The 15,224-nt window shown below is 36.8% G+C and overlaps 1 protein-coding gene across 1 annotated transcript; it reads left to right on the plus strand.

The window, feature by feature from the left end:
- The first annotated feature begins 11,521 nt into the window (after positions 1-11,521).
- On the plus strand, positions 11,522-12,248 carry LOC127129755 (uncharacterized). Its single transcript, XM_051058881.1, has 2 exons — positions 11,522-11,893; positions 11,973-12,248. Exons 1-2 carry the CDS (start codon positions 11,753-11,755, stop codon positions 12,246-12,248), a joined length of 417 nt encoding a protein of 138 aa, XP_050914838.1. The 5' UTR covers positions 11,522-11,752.
- The last annotated feature ends 2,976 nt before the right edge of the window (positions 12,249-15,224 follow it).

The raw sequence follows: 15,224 nt of genomic DNA on the forward strand, positions 1-15,224 counted from the left end.
ACAGCTTTGATCAAGCAGACACACACTCTTGCTTCACAACTTTAGAGTGACGAATTTCAGCCACAAATCAGATCTTCAATCAAACACAGATTGCCATTAAGTGTGCAATCACAAAACACCAGACATTTACACTGAATGTTCTGTGTACAGGGTGTCATGACATCGGGTCTAACATCCTGGAAAAATCCTGCATAATTCCATAATGCCTTTTATAACTTCCAGTAGGTACAATCATATCAGATGCCATGACTTTGTGTATGACTTCTTGAAACACTCCTGCATGAACATGTTCTTGAACTTCAGCAGGTACATATCATATCAGATGCCATGACCTTGTGTATGACATTCTGAAACAAATACTGCATGAACATGTTTTTGAACTCCAGTAGGTACATAGGATATCTTATGTTAAGACATCACACATAACATCTTGTGAACACTCTTTGTTTTACCAAAATTTCTCCCCCTTTGGCAAATATTGGCTAAAACATATATCTTCCCTTTTTGTTCACAAGGTAAACTATCAGCAGTTAAACAACATAACAGTAGTTTAAACAGCAACAGAAGCAACACAATTACTAGCTTTATAGATACTAGTAATACATACATGCACAAGGGTACTTCTCCTCCCTTTAAATCAGTGCAACAAAAACAGAATTACTACTTAAGGATGCAACTAGTAAGACACACAAATGCACAAGGGTACTCCTCCTCCCCCTAAATTTGTGCATACATCAAATAACAGTAACTCCAGCACCTGTACCATACAACTGTAACACACAGGCTCATTCTAATATATCATAATGAGACACACCATATCCATACTTCCTTATGACTGTAAGTTTCAGAAGGAAATAACAATATTGTCCAAGGCAATGTCATGACATCCGGTCAGACATTCTTCTGCTCACTCAGCCTTGACACACACAACATCATCCCAATAACTAACAAGGTGCCATACCTTGTTATCTGAGAACTCATACACCACAAGCTTGATGATTACTTGCAGCGCAAAGACAAAACTCCCCCTGTCATGAACAACCAACTCTCCTCTTGAAACTTGGAGATCACACATGAACATATCCAACACCACAAAAGTTGGACCTGCACATACTTCCTGATTCAAAGAGAACCCAGACCACTTGATGAATGGAAAATATAGGACGCATCTTCATGTCTTCAAGAGCACACCCTCTGTTCAACCCTCTTGGCTGAACACATCCACACTCTGTGTCAATCTCTCTTCTAACCAGAACAGAAAACCACTTCACAAAATATTCTAACATAAGTTAGGACGTCCTTCACAACATAACAAAGAACACCATCTGATAATCTTCAGATATCACTGAGTCACCAGCTTAATCCAAAAGAAACCAGACACAAATTGGGACATATACATTCTCATCCCATTACAAGAGATAATCTTCCATAGATAGCTCAGAACTCCTACCACAAGCTCCAAGAGATGAATAGAAAACACCTCATTTTGTCTTCAACTTACTACTTTTCTGCTCAAAAGTAATTTGTCTCAGACTTTCCTCAAGAATAATCAGCTGCCATATGTTGATTATCTTGATTCTTCGAACTTACTTCTGAGATAGACCAAATGCCACTGGTTGATTACCTCCTTCATGAATCCTCATATGAAAAAGTCAAATGCCACTTATTGACCTCTCCACGTTTATCAGACTTCTCCCAAAGATATTTTGACCTTCCAAGTGAGACTTGAACTTCAAGCTACATGTTAAACAAAACTTAGATTCTCTAAGACATGAACATGTAACATCTTCTCCATCCATCAACTCCAAAGAACTGCAATGAGAACGATCTTTTTGAAGTACCCAATCTACAACTCTGTAGACCCTTCTATCTTAAGTTGATGTGCCACTTCACCAACTAAGATTCTGATGTTGAACCAAATGTCACAACATTGTGTTTTAACATCTAGCTGTTGAATTCAGCTCCTTCTTCTGCCACTTGAAAGAACTTCCTCCCTACACAGAACAAGAGTTCAACACTCTCATAGACTTGATTGTGGAACCAAGTTTGAGTAAACAACCTCCATCCTGCAGGTTTGCAGTTAAGTCATCCAAGCTCACACCTTGATGAATCCATGCTTCTTCTCCAAAGACATCAGACACTCTGATGCATGAGTCTTCAGAAGGACCAGTTAGAAACTAACCCTTCAGCTATACCAAGGATTCCACTTCCTAAAGCAAGGCTGTTTCCATGATGTCAAGAATGCTGCCACTTGTTCTTAACTCCACAGTGTGCATTAGCCAATGCACTTCCTTACCTAGATCAGAAGTAAACTGATCCAAGTAACCACCATCAAGACTATGATGTCTTCTTCTTCTTGTACACACCAAGGTTGAACATGTTTCTTTCCAGGAAACCTTTTCAGAGATCATATGCTTTTGCTGCCACCAAAGTGATAGATCATAAACCAATGTACTATCCTTCTTGTGATTCTGCACAGGGTCTTGAAGAAGAGATGTTCCAACATCTTTAAGAACATCAGCTATCTGGAGCTCCAAGGATAATCAATTAAATACTTGTACTTGGCACAAGTAGACATTGATCTTAAATCCTTTCCCAATTATCCTTTCAGATACTTCCACCATAAGAATACTTTGAAAATACTCTTCTTGTGTCAACATCTTCTGCTTGCAAGCACCTCAACCGTTTTGAGAATCTTTCCCGATTAGATTCACCCTTAGGAATGAGAGAGATGAATCCTTCCTTGAAAATGTGTCACACAACAACTAGAGCCCATGTGACACAGGTCAACAGCCAACCAGACCCTAGGCTGACCAAACGTGAGGAGGTTAACCAAAACTCCCCCTCAAATTAACAATCATGGAAACTCCACACCAATATCCAGGCATTGTACACAAATGTCTCAACATGACATACACCATCCCTACCAGTGGCAACTAACTCTATGAGTTATACCTATACATACTCCAATCACACCAATCAGACTCCAGCTGACCATAAGTACTAGTGAAAAAACAACACCAGTCAATAGTAGATGTGCATTGCCAGAGCATACTACCTCAACCAACCTCTGAATCTTCATATTCTCACTCCTTGGAAGAACTGCCACTTCTGAGTGTGGTGTTTGAATAACAAGATTCATGGTCCCAATCCTCTTAAATGAAATAGCAATCAGGTTACCCCATTATTGACTTCTAACATCCAGGGGACTTGTCTTTTGTTTTTAGGATCTGAATGAAAACGGAATCTTACTAGAAATATATTTCTAATATAGACTCATGATTCAATTCTTTTTTTTTTTTGAAGTTAATTAAGAAACTTGTATTTGGTGAATTCAATTCCCGCTCTTTTTTGTTTGTCCATTCCTTCACTACGTATCTATTTCGACATAAACAATAAGGAATCGGACTCTAGGAAAAGACAACTTATCCATCCTAGAATCCTGTTTTCAAAGGGGGAGATCCATCTTATTGGATCCTATCCAAATTTTTCTTTTGCTAGGCCCGTAGTTAAAAAACCAACTTTCTTCAACACAACATAGTACTTCAGGGAACAACTATCCAACCCTGATCAATCTACAGAAATAAGACAAACAACAGGAAATTGCACAATGTCACATCTCAACCAGCTCCACTTCTCGAGATCAGACTTCTAAAAGTGACCTTCTTGAGCACACACACAGTTGACCCTACCCTTGTCAACTTAGCACAAACAGATGTCTCCTCTTCCAGGTCAGGAGTAGGTTCCAAACAAAAGTATCCCTTTGTTTGACACCTAAAACATCTGCTCTTCAACCAGTAGCTGCGTACTTGTTGAACAACATGTTCTAACAACACATAGAACATTAGTTCCACCTCCTTGGAACAAACCCTCCTTGAAATTCTTCAAGGTCTTCATATACACTACCCAAGAGAGTAAAAAAATCAATGATCAAGCGATTCTTACCATCCTGAAGTGAGCACGTCATGATGAGTGGACTTGAGGAGACTCAAGTACCTTTGACATCTTCAGTAGATTATGATGAAATCTTGAATACAACAGCCTTTCATCCACATGAGGGGAAACTACATCAGAGTTTGAGTTTTGCCAGGTATTATGCAGCAAAAATCATAATACAACTCAACTTATGAACACACACTTCACCAGGTCATCCTCCAAGAACATACCAAGTTTGAATATGATTCAATACTAGCACAACTGTCCCACACAAAGGTCAATTGCCAACCTCTAGAGACAGGTACACACAGTTCCTGTCATGAATAGTCCATCCACCTACTTCAAGGGACCATTCAGGGAAATCACAGAACCTTCCACAGGTTCCAACATCAGTACTAACATAACTCTTTGCAAGATACCAGAAAGTATCACACATGAATCTCATCCAGAAACAGAACAGGATGCCTGCTCTGATACCAATTGAAATTCTGGTGTAGTCAGAGCTCAAATGTCCTACTCCAAGTAATGACATCTGATCCAACATTGTTACTAATACAGCAAGACAATTATACAAATTAAAACCCAGTACTGATATGCACACATTCACAGATGTCACGACATCTGCTACTATATCACCATAGAATGGAAGAACACCCAGTTTTGTCCATCTAGTACAAAGACACAGCAGAAATCAAACATAGCACTTACTTCTGTTGAGCCTGCACAGTTATAAGCATGATGTCTCAACATTGATTTGAACATCACCTGTTACAGCATTACAGGTTGACCTTATTTTATAACAGACAGAATTATAACGTGCAGAAGGTAAAAACACAAGTAATTGTTAACCCAGTTCGGTGCAACATCACCTACTCTGGGGGCATACCAAGCCAGGAAGAAGATCCACTATCAGCAGTATTAATTCAAAGTTAAACTCTCCCGTTTACAACTCTTCACTTAATCCCTACCCAATGCAATCTATACCTAGGAACTCCTAGATAGAAACCTCCAGTTTCCATTCTTATCACTACAAATACAATGTAATGCTAAACAACTTGAACTTGCTTCACAGCTTCGTTCAAGACCATAACAAACTCTTACCTACAGGCTTTGAGTTACAAATAATCTCATGCCTTCAAGCACTGAGAAACACATGGTAGCCTTCCCACAGGTTGGGAGGTTTACCTCACACACACCCCTAATTTTTTTCATTGTTTGAGGCTTACAAAACCTAGGTTACAATATGCTATTTATAACCTAAACACCCAACTGGATTTGGGCCTTGTACTTGTATTTCCTAAAATTAAGGTTAGGCAAGTTAACCTAATTTCCACATATTAGGGTGCTAACAAATAGGCTATTTGTTAGGGCTCTTGAATTTAGCTCTTCTGTTAATTTCCTGTATTTTAGCACAACTGTTAGATTCCTGAAAAACAGCCTGAGATAAATACTGAAACAGAAAAACTAACTAGCCTACACTTTAGCATATGCTGTCAGGAATGAATGTCACAACATTCAGTTTGACGTCCAGAACATAAGCCATGTGCTAACTCTGTTATTCTCCTGAAAACCAGTCTGAAAGAAATACTGAGCTGTAATAAATACTGAACCATAACAGAAAAACCAACTAGCCTATACTTCAGTATTTGCTGTCAGGGATGAATGTCATAACATCCAGTTTGACATTCAATAAGTCATGTATTGAATGACTGTCATAACAGAATAGAAAATCAGCCTGCTGTTAGTTTCCTGAAAATCAGCCTGAGATAAATAACAGAAAAACTAACTGGCCTATCAGGAATGAATGTCATAACATTCAGTTTGACATTCAGGGAATGCTGTCATGAATGACTGTCATAACAGAACAGAAAATCAGCCTGAACTAAATACTAAACTACAACAGAAAAACTGATTAATCTATAATTCAGTATCTGTTGTCAGGGATGAATGTCATAACATCCAATTTGACATTCAGTAAATCCTGTATTAGCTAATCCTGCAGCATACTACTTAAGCATGTCATGACATCAGTCAAGACATCTAAGTACATTAACTGTTTTAACACAAAATGCAGCAAATCAAAACATCTACAAAATTCTTCTTAGGTTTTTTGTCCTTTTTCAACTAAGGACATTCATTTTTGTAGTGGTCTGGATCATTACACTCAAAGAAAATAACTTATTTTCTAGAACCTTGTTTCTTTTGTCCATACAAAGAATCAGAATAACTAGCAGTCCTTTTAGCTCCTCTGAACTTCCCTTGCCTATTCTGCCTGTGTTTCCAGAGTCTGTTGACCCTCTTAGAAATCAAAGACAACTCATCATCATCTTCTGAGTTTTCATCAAAAACTTCTGATTCTTCCTCAGCTTGATATGCTATTGTCTTCTCAAGATTAGACTTTAGCACAACAGATTTACCTCACTTCTAAGGTTCATCTTCCTCGAGTTCAATCTCGTGTCTTCTCAAAGAGCTAACAAGTTCTTCAAGACTAATATCGTTAAGATCTTTTTCCAACTTAAGGCGGTTACCATAGGTCTCCATTTTTTAGGGAAACTAATGATTATCTTCTTATGATAATCAGCTATAGAGTATCCTTTGTCCAGAACTTTCAGTCTTGCAAAAAGCATCTGAAATTTTGAGAACATAGTCTCAACAGTTTCATCATCTTCCATTCTTAATGCTTCGTACTTATGGATTAAGGCTAAGGCCTTTGTCTCCTTTATCTAAGCATTCCCCTCACGAGTCATCCTCAGAGAGTCAAATATGGATTTGGTAGAATCTTTGTTTGTTATCTTCTCATACTCAATATAAGAGATATGATTTAACAATATAGTTATGGCCTTATGATGATTTTTGAAGTCTTTCTTTTGTTGATTTGTCATAGCATTTCTTGCTATATTATTTCCTTCAGCATTAACTGGGTGAACGTAGCCATCGACTACAAGATCCCAGAGATTAACATCGTATATCAGAAAGAAGCTTTCAATTATATCTTTCCAATAATCAAATTTCTCACCATCAAATATTGGTGATTTAACATTGTAGTTATCTTTCTCATTATTCTTAACAACGTTAGCAATGACCATTGTTTCTCACACAAATTGGATCAGTATCGAACACAGTAAAGTGTTGATAAATCTTTTATCACAATCAGAATCGGAGCTCTGATACCAATTGAAGGTGTGAAAAACACAAGAAAGGGGGGAATTGGGTTTTAAAAATAATTTTTTTTACCAACTTAAGAACACCACTTAAATGTTAATAACAAAGAGATAAAAAAACACAAGTATTTTTATCCTAGTTCACTTGAAACTCAAAGCTACTCCAGTCCATCCACCAAGGTGATTTTGCCTTATACACAAGTACTTAATCCACTATAATCAACTGATTATAATAATCACAAAGAATAACCTACTTTGTCTTCTAAAGGGTCAGACTATACCCTAGTCTCCTTAAGGACTCACAAAGAACACCTTTCTTTGTCTTCTTAAGAATATGACTATACCCTAGTCTCCTCAAGGAATCAAACAAACAATTTGCATAATATTTGTGTTGAAAGTTGCTTCTACACAAACATATTTTACACAAATGATAAACAAACACTTAAAGAAAAACTGTGTATGAAAATGATAGTTTTTCACAAAGAATTTAGGCTTTGTCAAATATTGTAGGGCTTCAGCATTCTTATTTCTCTTTAAGTCTCCAAGTCCCACTTATATAGCACAAGGAGAAGACCGTTAAAGGGAAAAATGGAGAAACCAGATAGAGCGGATATTCACTATTGGATGGTGAAAAAAGTGATACTGCGTACTGTCATTCGCCCATAAATTCAGTGACAGGTGTGATGTATAGTACTGTCATTACCCACAAAATCAGGTAGTGGAAAGAATATTTGATTTGTAAAATGTACTATTTAATCACATACCCATTTGATCCTATATTAAATTTCATTGGATTTTGATGAAAATTGATGAAGCATGAAATGAAGAAACATACAGCTGGATTCAGAAACTTCAGAATCCTCAGTCAGAACCTTGATAGTGTCAGCAGTCTGGCTTGAGATCTTTAGTATCTTCAGAATCTTCAGACTCTTCAGTCAGAACCTTGATAACCTCAACTCCTGGTTGAGATCTTCAAAATCTCCAGCTAAGTAACACAACTTCAAAAGCTTGTCATTCTTCAGAAACTAAATAGTCAGAGTTATGTCCAGAAGCACAAATTGAGAGAACATTGCAACAACAACATAATGTCTCCTCAGAAGCTTCTCAAAAGTGAATCAATACAGAAGTAGAAAGATCATTGCAACAAAATTTTTTAAACATTTTTCAGAACTTCTTATGATAGGCGCAGAAGCGGAATTGGAACTCATTATTCAAAAACCGATGACATTGCACGTCATATACTCAAAATCAGAACTGGCTGTTAAAGTTACACAATAACAAACCACTAGGGTACCAAAATTCTTACACAAATACAACATTGCTATCATCAAAACTCAAGGTATACATGCATAACCAAATCTTATTCTAACAAGAAGAAGTTAGAATCAATATCAAACATAGAGTTTGGATTGCTACTTTTTCTCTTGTATACAACTCTTACAAAGGTTAATTACATATCTCAATTCTATTTGGAATTGGGGGAAAATGTACATATTTTGAGGAAAATTGGGGAACTTCCTAAACAAATCCTTGTATTCTCCCTCTCTCTCTCTCTCTCTCTCTCTCTCTCTCTCTCACACACACACACACACACACACACACACACACACACACAATTTACAATTTGATAATAAATTCAGTGTGCAATTTGATAAACTGATAATTCTATTTATGTTGAAGTATTTCAAACTGTTTTGTAAGATAATTTCAATATAAACAATTATAATTGTTTTTTCATATCATCAACATAAAAGAAAATCAACTTAGTTTTTATTGTACATCAAGTGTTTGATATATTGTCTTAGTCAATTTTTGTTTTCCAATTCATTGGAAATTGATTACAAAGTGTTAATTGTTCAAACGTTATTTAAGAAAACATATTGATTTGTTTCTCATCATTGTTTTACGTTTTGTTATAGTTTATACGTAAATCTGATTCTTTTGATAACGGTTCGGGATAGACGAGTGTCAATCCAAAATTACTTTCGCTTTCCATAGTAAATAATTTTTAAACTAAATTTTAAATCAAAGAAAAATTTATTTGCAATCTATTCACCCCTTGCTAGATCGTTTCCCTCGTCTAACAAATGTAATCACTCATGAAAAAAAGAATGAAGACTCTGTTCTCACCAAAGATTTCTCTCCTCTCCTTAAAATCAATTGCACATAAAATAACATGAATATCAATATGTCGTTTCCTCACTTCGATAGGGGAACCTCACCGGGGCCGAACCCTTCTTCCTAACCAGTTCCCTGAAACCAAGATTGCATTTTCTTCTTCATTGTCACCTCGTTGGAGAGAGAACCTAACTTGGTAGAATATGAATGCACAAATCTGTTAAAGTGGAGCTTGGGTTAATATTTAGGATACAAAAAATGACAGTAGCCATGAGAATAGACAAGGATATAGTAGAAAACAAATTGACTTGTTGGAGTGAGGGGCTTCACCAATATGAAATGTCCCAGAATATCGCCCCAGTCCAAAGTAAATGGGTCAAACCCTTGATGGACCCGATGGAAGTAAATATGCCATTAATTGCAGAAGTTATCCAGGGAAGTATACCTCAGATGAAAGAGATCGAAGAATAAATTAAGAGATGGCTTCAAAGACTTGTGCTCATAACAAAGTTAGAAGACCCTTATATATGCACATGACCTCAGATGAAGTTGGGAAGGGGAAACTTTTAAGTGTTTCAGGACGGCTATCTCAAATTCAGAAAAGGCAGCCGAAGCCATATTCTTATAAACAAGCATTCATGGATAAGACCATGCAGTCGTCAAAAGAGCTGTATATCTTCTTCTTCTCTAGCACTAGAAGGACAACCACTCAAAAGGATCGCCAACTATAATGTAAATGTCATGTAGGGCAACCTCAATTATAAGAGCTAAAGAAGTGCCCACCACTTTTGCATATACCCAATGATACATTGACACATTCGACCAATGTTGAAGATTTAAATGCTTTAGCACCTTAGCATCGATAGGCTAACAACGTACATCCCGCAGGTAAGTCCGAACGAAATCTCTGGCACGTTCTCTTCTTTGTAAATTGACCCATACCTCCTCTTCCGACAAGATATGATGAGGCATAAGGACCTCGATGTGGGTTTTTCTTATGTTAATATTTGATATAAGGGTGTTTAACAAACCACAATAATACGCTTCTTCCTCTAATGAAAGGTGATGAGAACCATGGGACGACCCAAATGAAGCTTCCATTTTAGAATCACTCACTAAATCAACAACGTTATCAGTCATCCTAACTAAGGAGATGATATATATTGGAGATAGAATGGGATTTATGATGACACTTGATTAAGAAATATTGACGAAGCAGGATGAATGAAAAAGTGAAAGCTTTAAGCGAAGCTCTGAGTCACTTATAGTGATGTTCTCAAGAAAACAGAGTAAAGACGTTCCCCTATAAAAGTAATTAAAGGCTTGAAAGCTAGAAGGTTGCGAAAACTTCCAAATATTCAACCCACTCTCTTTATAAGCAATAAGAGTCGAAGGATCAAGACCAAATATGAACAGAAATCACAAGATCAACGACTAAAATTCCACTTATGAAAACACGCCAAACTCATATGCACTCAAACACTATATGAATTGCGCCATACCCTAGTTAGTCACGTCATGACACATGTCAGGATAGGTGACGAAACGTCTCAATGATGAAAATGCATTAAATGTACTTGTTCCCTATGACTTTTCTAAAAATTGATCCCAAGCGATTAAGTTTTATTCCACACCGGACTACGACATGAAGGTCAATCAATGATACTTAAGGTTTCCCCCGACTCCTTCAATGCTCGAAAAAGCCTTGGGGGAAACTGCTCTGGACCGGTCAAAGGCCGAATTGACCAAAACCTCAATTCATCTCAAATCCACTCCACTCGATCCAATATATATAATCAGATCACATGTTATGAGAACGTACAAAATCTCTGATGTCCAATTTCATTTTACTCATCTCGAATCTTGAATTGATTTGGGCGTTAAAATGTTAATCATGCAAGTCCATCCCCGCGCGACCATAAAAATTATCAGAACCATCGTTCGAGATCAACAATTATCAAACTCTCATCATTTCTATTACCTTCGAGAAGTTGAAACATTCATTTATGATTCTCTAACGAAACATAAACAAACTTTAATATTATAAATGTTTAATAATGATTTATTTTTTTAAATTCATATACATATATATTTTTTAATAATAATGTAGTTAAAATGTATATTGTATTAGTATTAGACATAATTTACATCTACATCTATTTATTTTAAGGGTTAAATACACTTTACCCCCCTGTAATGTTAGCGAGTTTAGGGTTACCCCCCTGGTAAAGTTATTTTTTCAATACCCCCCTTATGTTATGTAGATTCCTTCATAGAACCCCCTAATATCCAGGTGGCATGGAATCTTGGTTTTTTATTTCAGACGTGGCTTTTTAATTTTTTTATTTTCACATGTGAATCTTCATTAGGTCTCCAGCATGGCATAAACTAGAAATTAGGGTTCCAAATCCATCCCTCTCTCTCTTCGTGAAATCCATCCCTATCCCAAATCCATCCCTCTCTCTCTTCGTGAAATCCATCCCTACCCCAAATCCATCCCTCTCTTCATCTTCGTCCGTGTCCCCTTCATCTGGGTTATGGGTGGCAGCAAGGCATCTTCCACGAGTGAAGTTGGAAACGGCTTACCAAGATGTGGATGCAATGAAACCATGAAGTTGTTGGTCTCCAAGTCAATTGAAAACCCCGGTCGCAAATTTTGGAAATGCAGGAATAATATGGTGAGCAATTTTGAAGCATTTTATTATTTTGAGTTTGATTTCGAAATTAATTGTTGGTGGTGTTTGTCTCAAATTGCAGAATGGGTGCGGTTTATTTTTGTGGGATGATTTGGTCAGTGAGTTTGCAGTGAAAGAAACCAATCCGTCCGGATGCCGCCAATGTGAAGTCAATAAGGCTTATTTGATTGAATTTGCTAAAGAGATTGTTGAGGAGATAGATTGCAGAGTCGGAAAGCTTAACAAGTTAGAAAAACTGAAGAAAAAGATTGCAATGGAAAAGAGGAAAAATTTATGGTTAATGTTTGTAATTGGTCTGTCATGGATGTTGATAGCAGCTATGGTTAAGTTAGTCTAATGAGTCTGTCATGTAATTGTTATGTCATTAGTGTTTTTCAGCAATGTAATGTTGAACTTGTAATGTGTTCATCAATGAAATGTAATCTGTTCATCAATCTTAAACTGTCAGTGCAGCATCATTATTTGATTAAACTTTCAGCATTCAATCTACCAATAATGACAGAAAAAAGTTATATCATAATGAAAGAGCAAAATTGCAAAATCATCAGAAAACTACAGAACAATTTTATAGTCAGTAATTCTAAAGAAAATATGACATAGTAAACATATAAATAAATTGAAATATATTAATGTAGTCTATCTCTTAAACTTTTTCAGTGCAGAATTCAAGGTGAATGTAATTAAATACTTTGGCTTTTTCTTTAGGTCCTGCAGAATTCATGGTTTTGTTGTAAGATTAGTGCACAGACTAGCCATGACTCTCTGCAGAATTCATGGTTTATGAAAAACAAGAAAAAAATGTGACAGACTAGCCATTGTGTTTTATAGACAATACACACCAATAATGTTAAACTGATACATTAGAATTGATCATCACAGTAAGTGCATATGTTTGTTACAAAAGGATTACAAAATACATGTCTTCAAAGATCAGTTGGCATTACAAAAGAGTTTTCCAAAAGGATTACAAAATACATAGCAGAAACATAATAATCAGTCCCTCATTTTGAAGTGGGTATGTCTTCATTTTCTGGTAGGGTAATTGGTTTGTCACTAGATATTCCTTCACCTGTTATGGGTCTTTTAAACCAACTCAACTTGATCCTCTCACTTTGCCTTCTTTTGATGATAGGTTTTTTTTCAACCCTTTTTCTGGATTGTTTTGTGATTGAGGCAGCCACACTAGATCCTGTTTGACTCATAATAGTTGGAACAGGCATATCAGTTGGAGGCTGTGGATCAGTTGGAACAGGCACATTTGTTGGAACAGTCATATCAGTTGCAGTTGGGGAAGGCATATCAGATGCAGTTGGCATATCATTTGCAGTTGGCATATCAGTTGCAGTTGGCACATGTCCTTTTTTAGGTTTTCTCTACAATGTAAGACACAATGTATGGTTGTCATCACAATGCATATCACAATGAAGAATGTAAGACAGAATGTAGAATGTAAGACAAAATGTATATCACAATGAATTACCTTTCTTTTAAGTGCATTGGGATCATGAGTGGTAGCCTTACAAGTCATAGCATTGTGACCAAAATTATCACATTTGGTGCACTTATATGCAACACCAGATCTTCTCTTCCTTGCACCATCCTCTCCACTTTCTCTTATCCTAATCTTCTTAGGTCTACCAGGACCATTTTTATATGCAGGTGGTAGAGGTGGTTCCATCTCAACTTCTGGCCACATATCTTGACCATTGATTGGACTTACTGAAAATCCATAACATAGTGCAAACTTTTCTCTTGTGTAACAAGCATCAACAAATTCATCAGGGTTTTGCTTTCTATAACTCAGAGCAGCTACAGCATGCCTACATGGAATTCCTACTAATTCCCAAAAATTACAACTACATGACCTTTTAGCAATGTCAACAATAAATTCATGTGTGTTGTAACTATGTGTAACCTGAAAAGTCTCAGCAATTGACCATGTTGGCAACCAATGACCACTCCTGAACACCTCATTATCTAACCTTCTCCTAGGTATTGGCATCACCTTATGTGGCCAATTTTCTAGTTTACTTGCAGAGGTGGATAACCTATTCATCAGATATTTTCTTATCCACTCACACATTGTGAGTATAGGTTTGTCCCTAGCAGCTAGAATGGTAGCATTAAAAGACTCTGAGATATTATTCATCAATGTATCACATTTAGGGTAAAAAGAAAAGGCATGCTTACACCAGCTTTTGGTAGGAACAACCATCAACCAAGTCCAAGCATTGGGATCTGCATTCTTCAATTCATTCATCTTTTGGACCCATGCCTGATAGTATGTGGCTTTAGCAGCTCCCATCATTAAATCTCTAATAAGGGCTCCTCCACCAAACCTTTTCTTGAAATTAGCATACAAGTGCCTAAGACATAATCTATGCTCAATAGTATCAGACAATTCTTCAAATACAGCCACAAGTCCCTGATACAAAATAGAAATTTTTCCAACATTTAGAGAATAGAATAATTTGCAACAGAAAGATAGAGTTAAATACATACCTTCTGTTGATCAGAGATAAATACATATCTTCTATCCTGACCAATGTCCTCCATTAGTAGTTGTATAAACCATCTCCAACTCTCCTTTGTTTCATTTTCAACCACACCAAATGCCAAAGGGAAGTATTGATCATTAGCATCCCTGCCTACAGCAATAAGTAACTGTCCACCATACTTGGTCTTTAAGTGACATCCATCAACCCCCACAAATGGTCTGCATCCATGAATAAAGCCTTTCTTACAGCCATCAAAACAGAAATAAAATGACCCAAACCTTGGTTGTATGGATGGACTAGGTCTTTCTACATTTATCTTCACAGTGTTGCCATGGTTTACCCTTCTTAGTTCTTCTGCATACCTCCATATGGAAGCATACTGATTGTCAGCATCACCTTCAATTATCTTCTTGGCAATTAGCTTAGCCCTCCATGCTTTTGCAACAGTAATACCCACAGAATATGTTTGCCTCATATCTTGGATGATGTCTCTTATCCTGACTGTATCAGAAGTTTGCATCCTCTTTACCACATGCTTGGCCACCCACTTTGAGCTAGCAGACTTGTTGTTCAAAACCCTAGCACATGTGTGCTTATGTACAAGTGTTTTTATAGCAAAAGTCTCCTTGTGGCCCACCTTAGAGCATAAGACTAAAAACCCACATTTATGCTTACACACCACCCTTACCCTATCTCCCTCATTTTTCACAAAAGAAATTTCCCTCCCATTAAGCACTGACCACTCACGGATAGCTGCCCTAAAGTCATCAAGTGTGTTGAATTCCATACCCCACTTGAATATAAAGTCTTTGTTT

Source organism: Lathyrus oleraceus, chromosome 3 (assembly GCF_024323335.1).
Source record: "Lathyrus oleraceus cultivar Zhongwan6 chromosome 3, CAAS_Psat_ZW6_1.0, whole genome shotgun sequence".
Taxonomy (NCBI): Eukaryota; Viridiplantae; Streptophyta; class Magnoliopsida; order Fabales; family Fabaceae; genus Lathyrus; species Lathyrus oleraceus.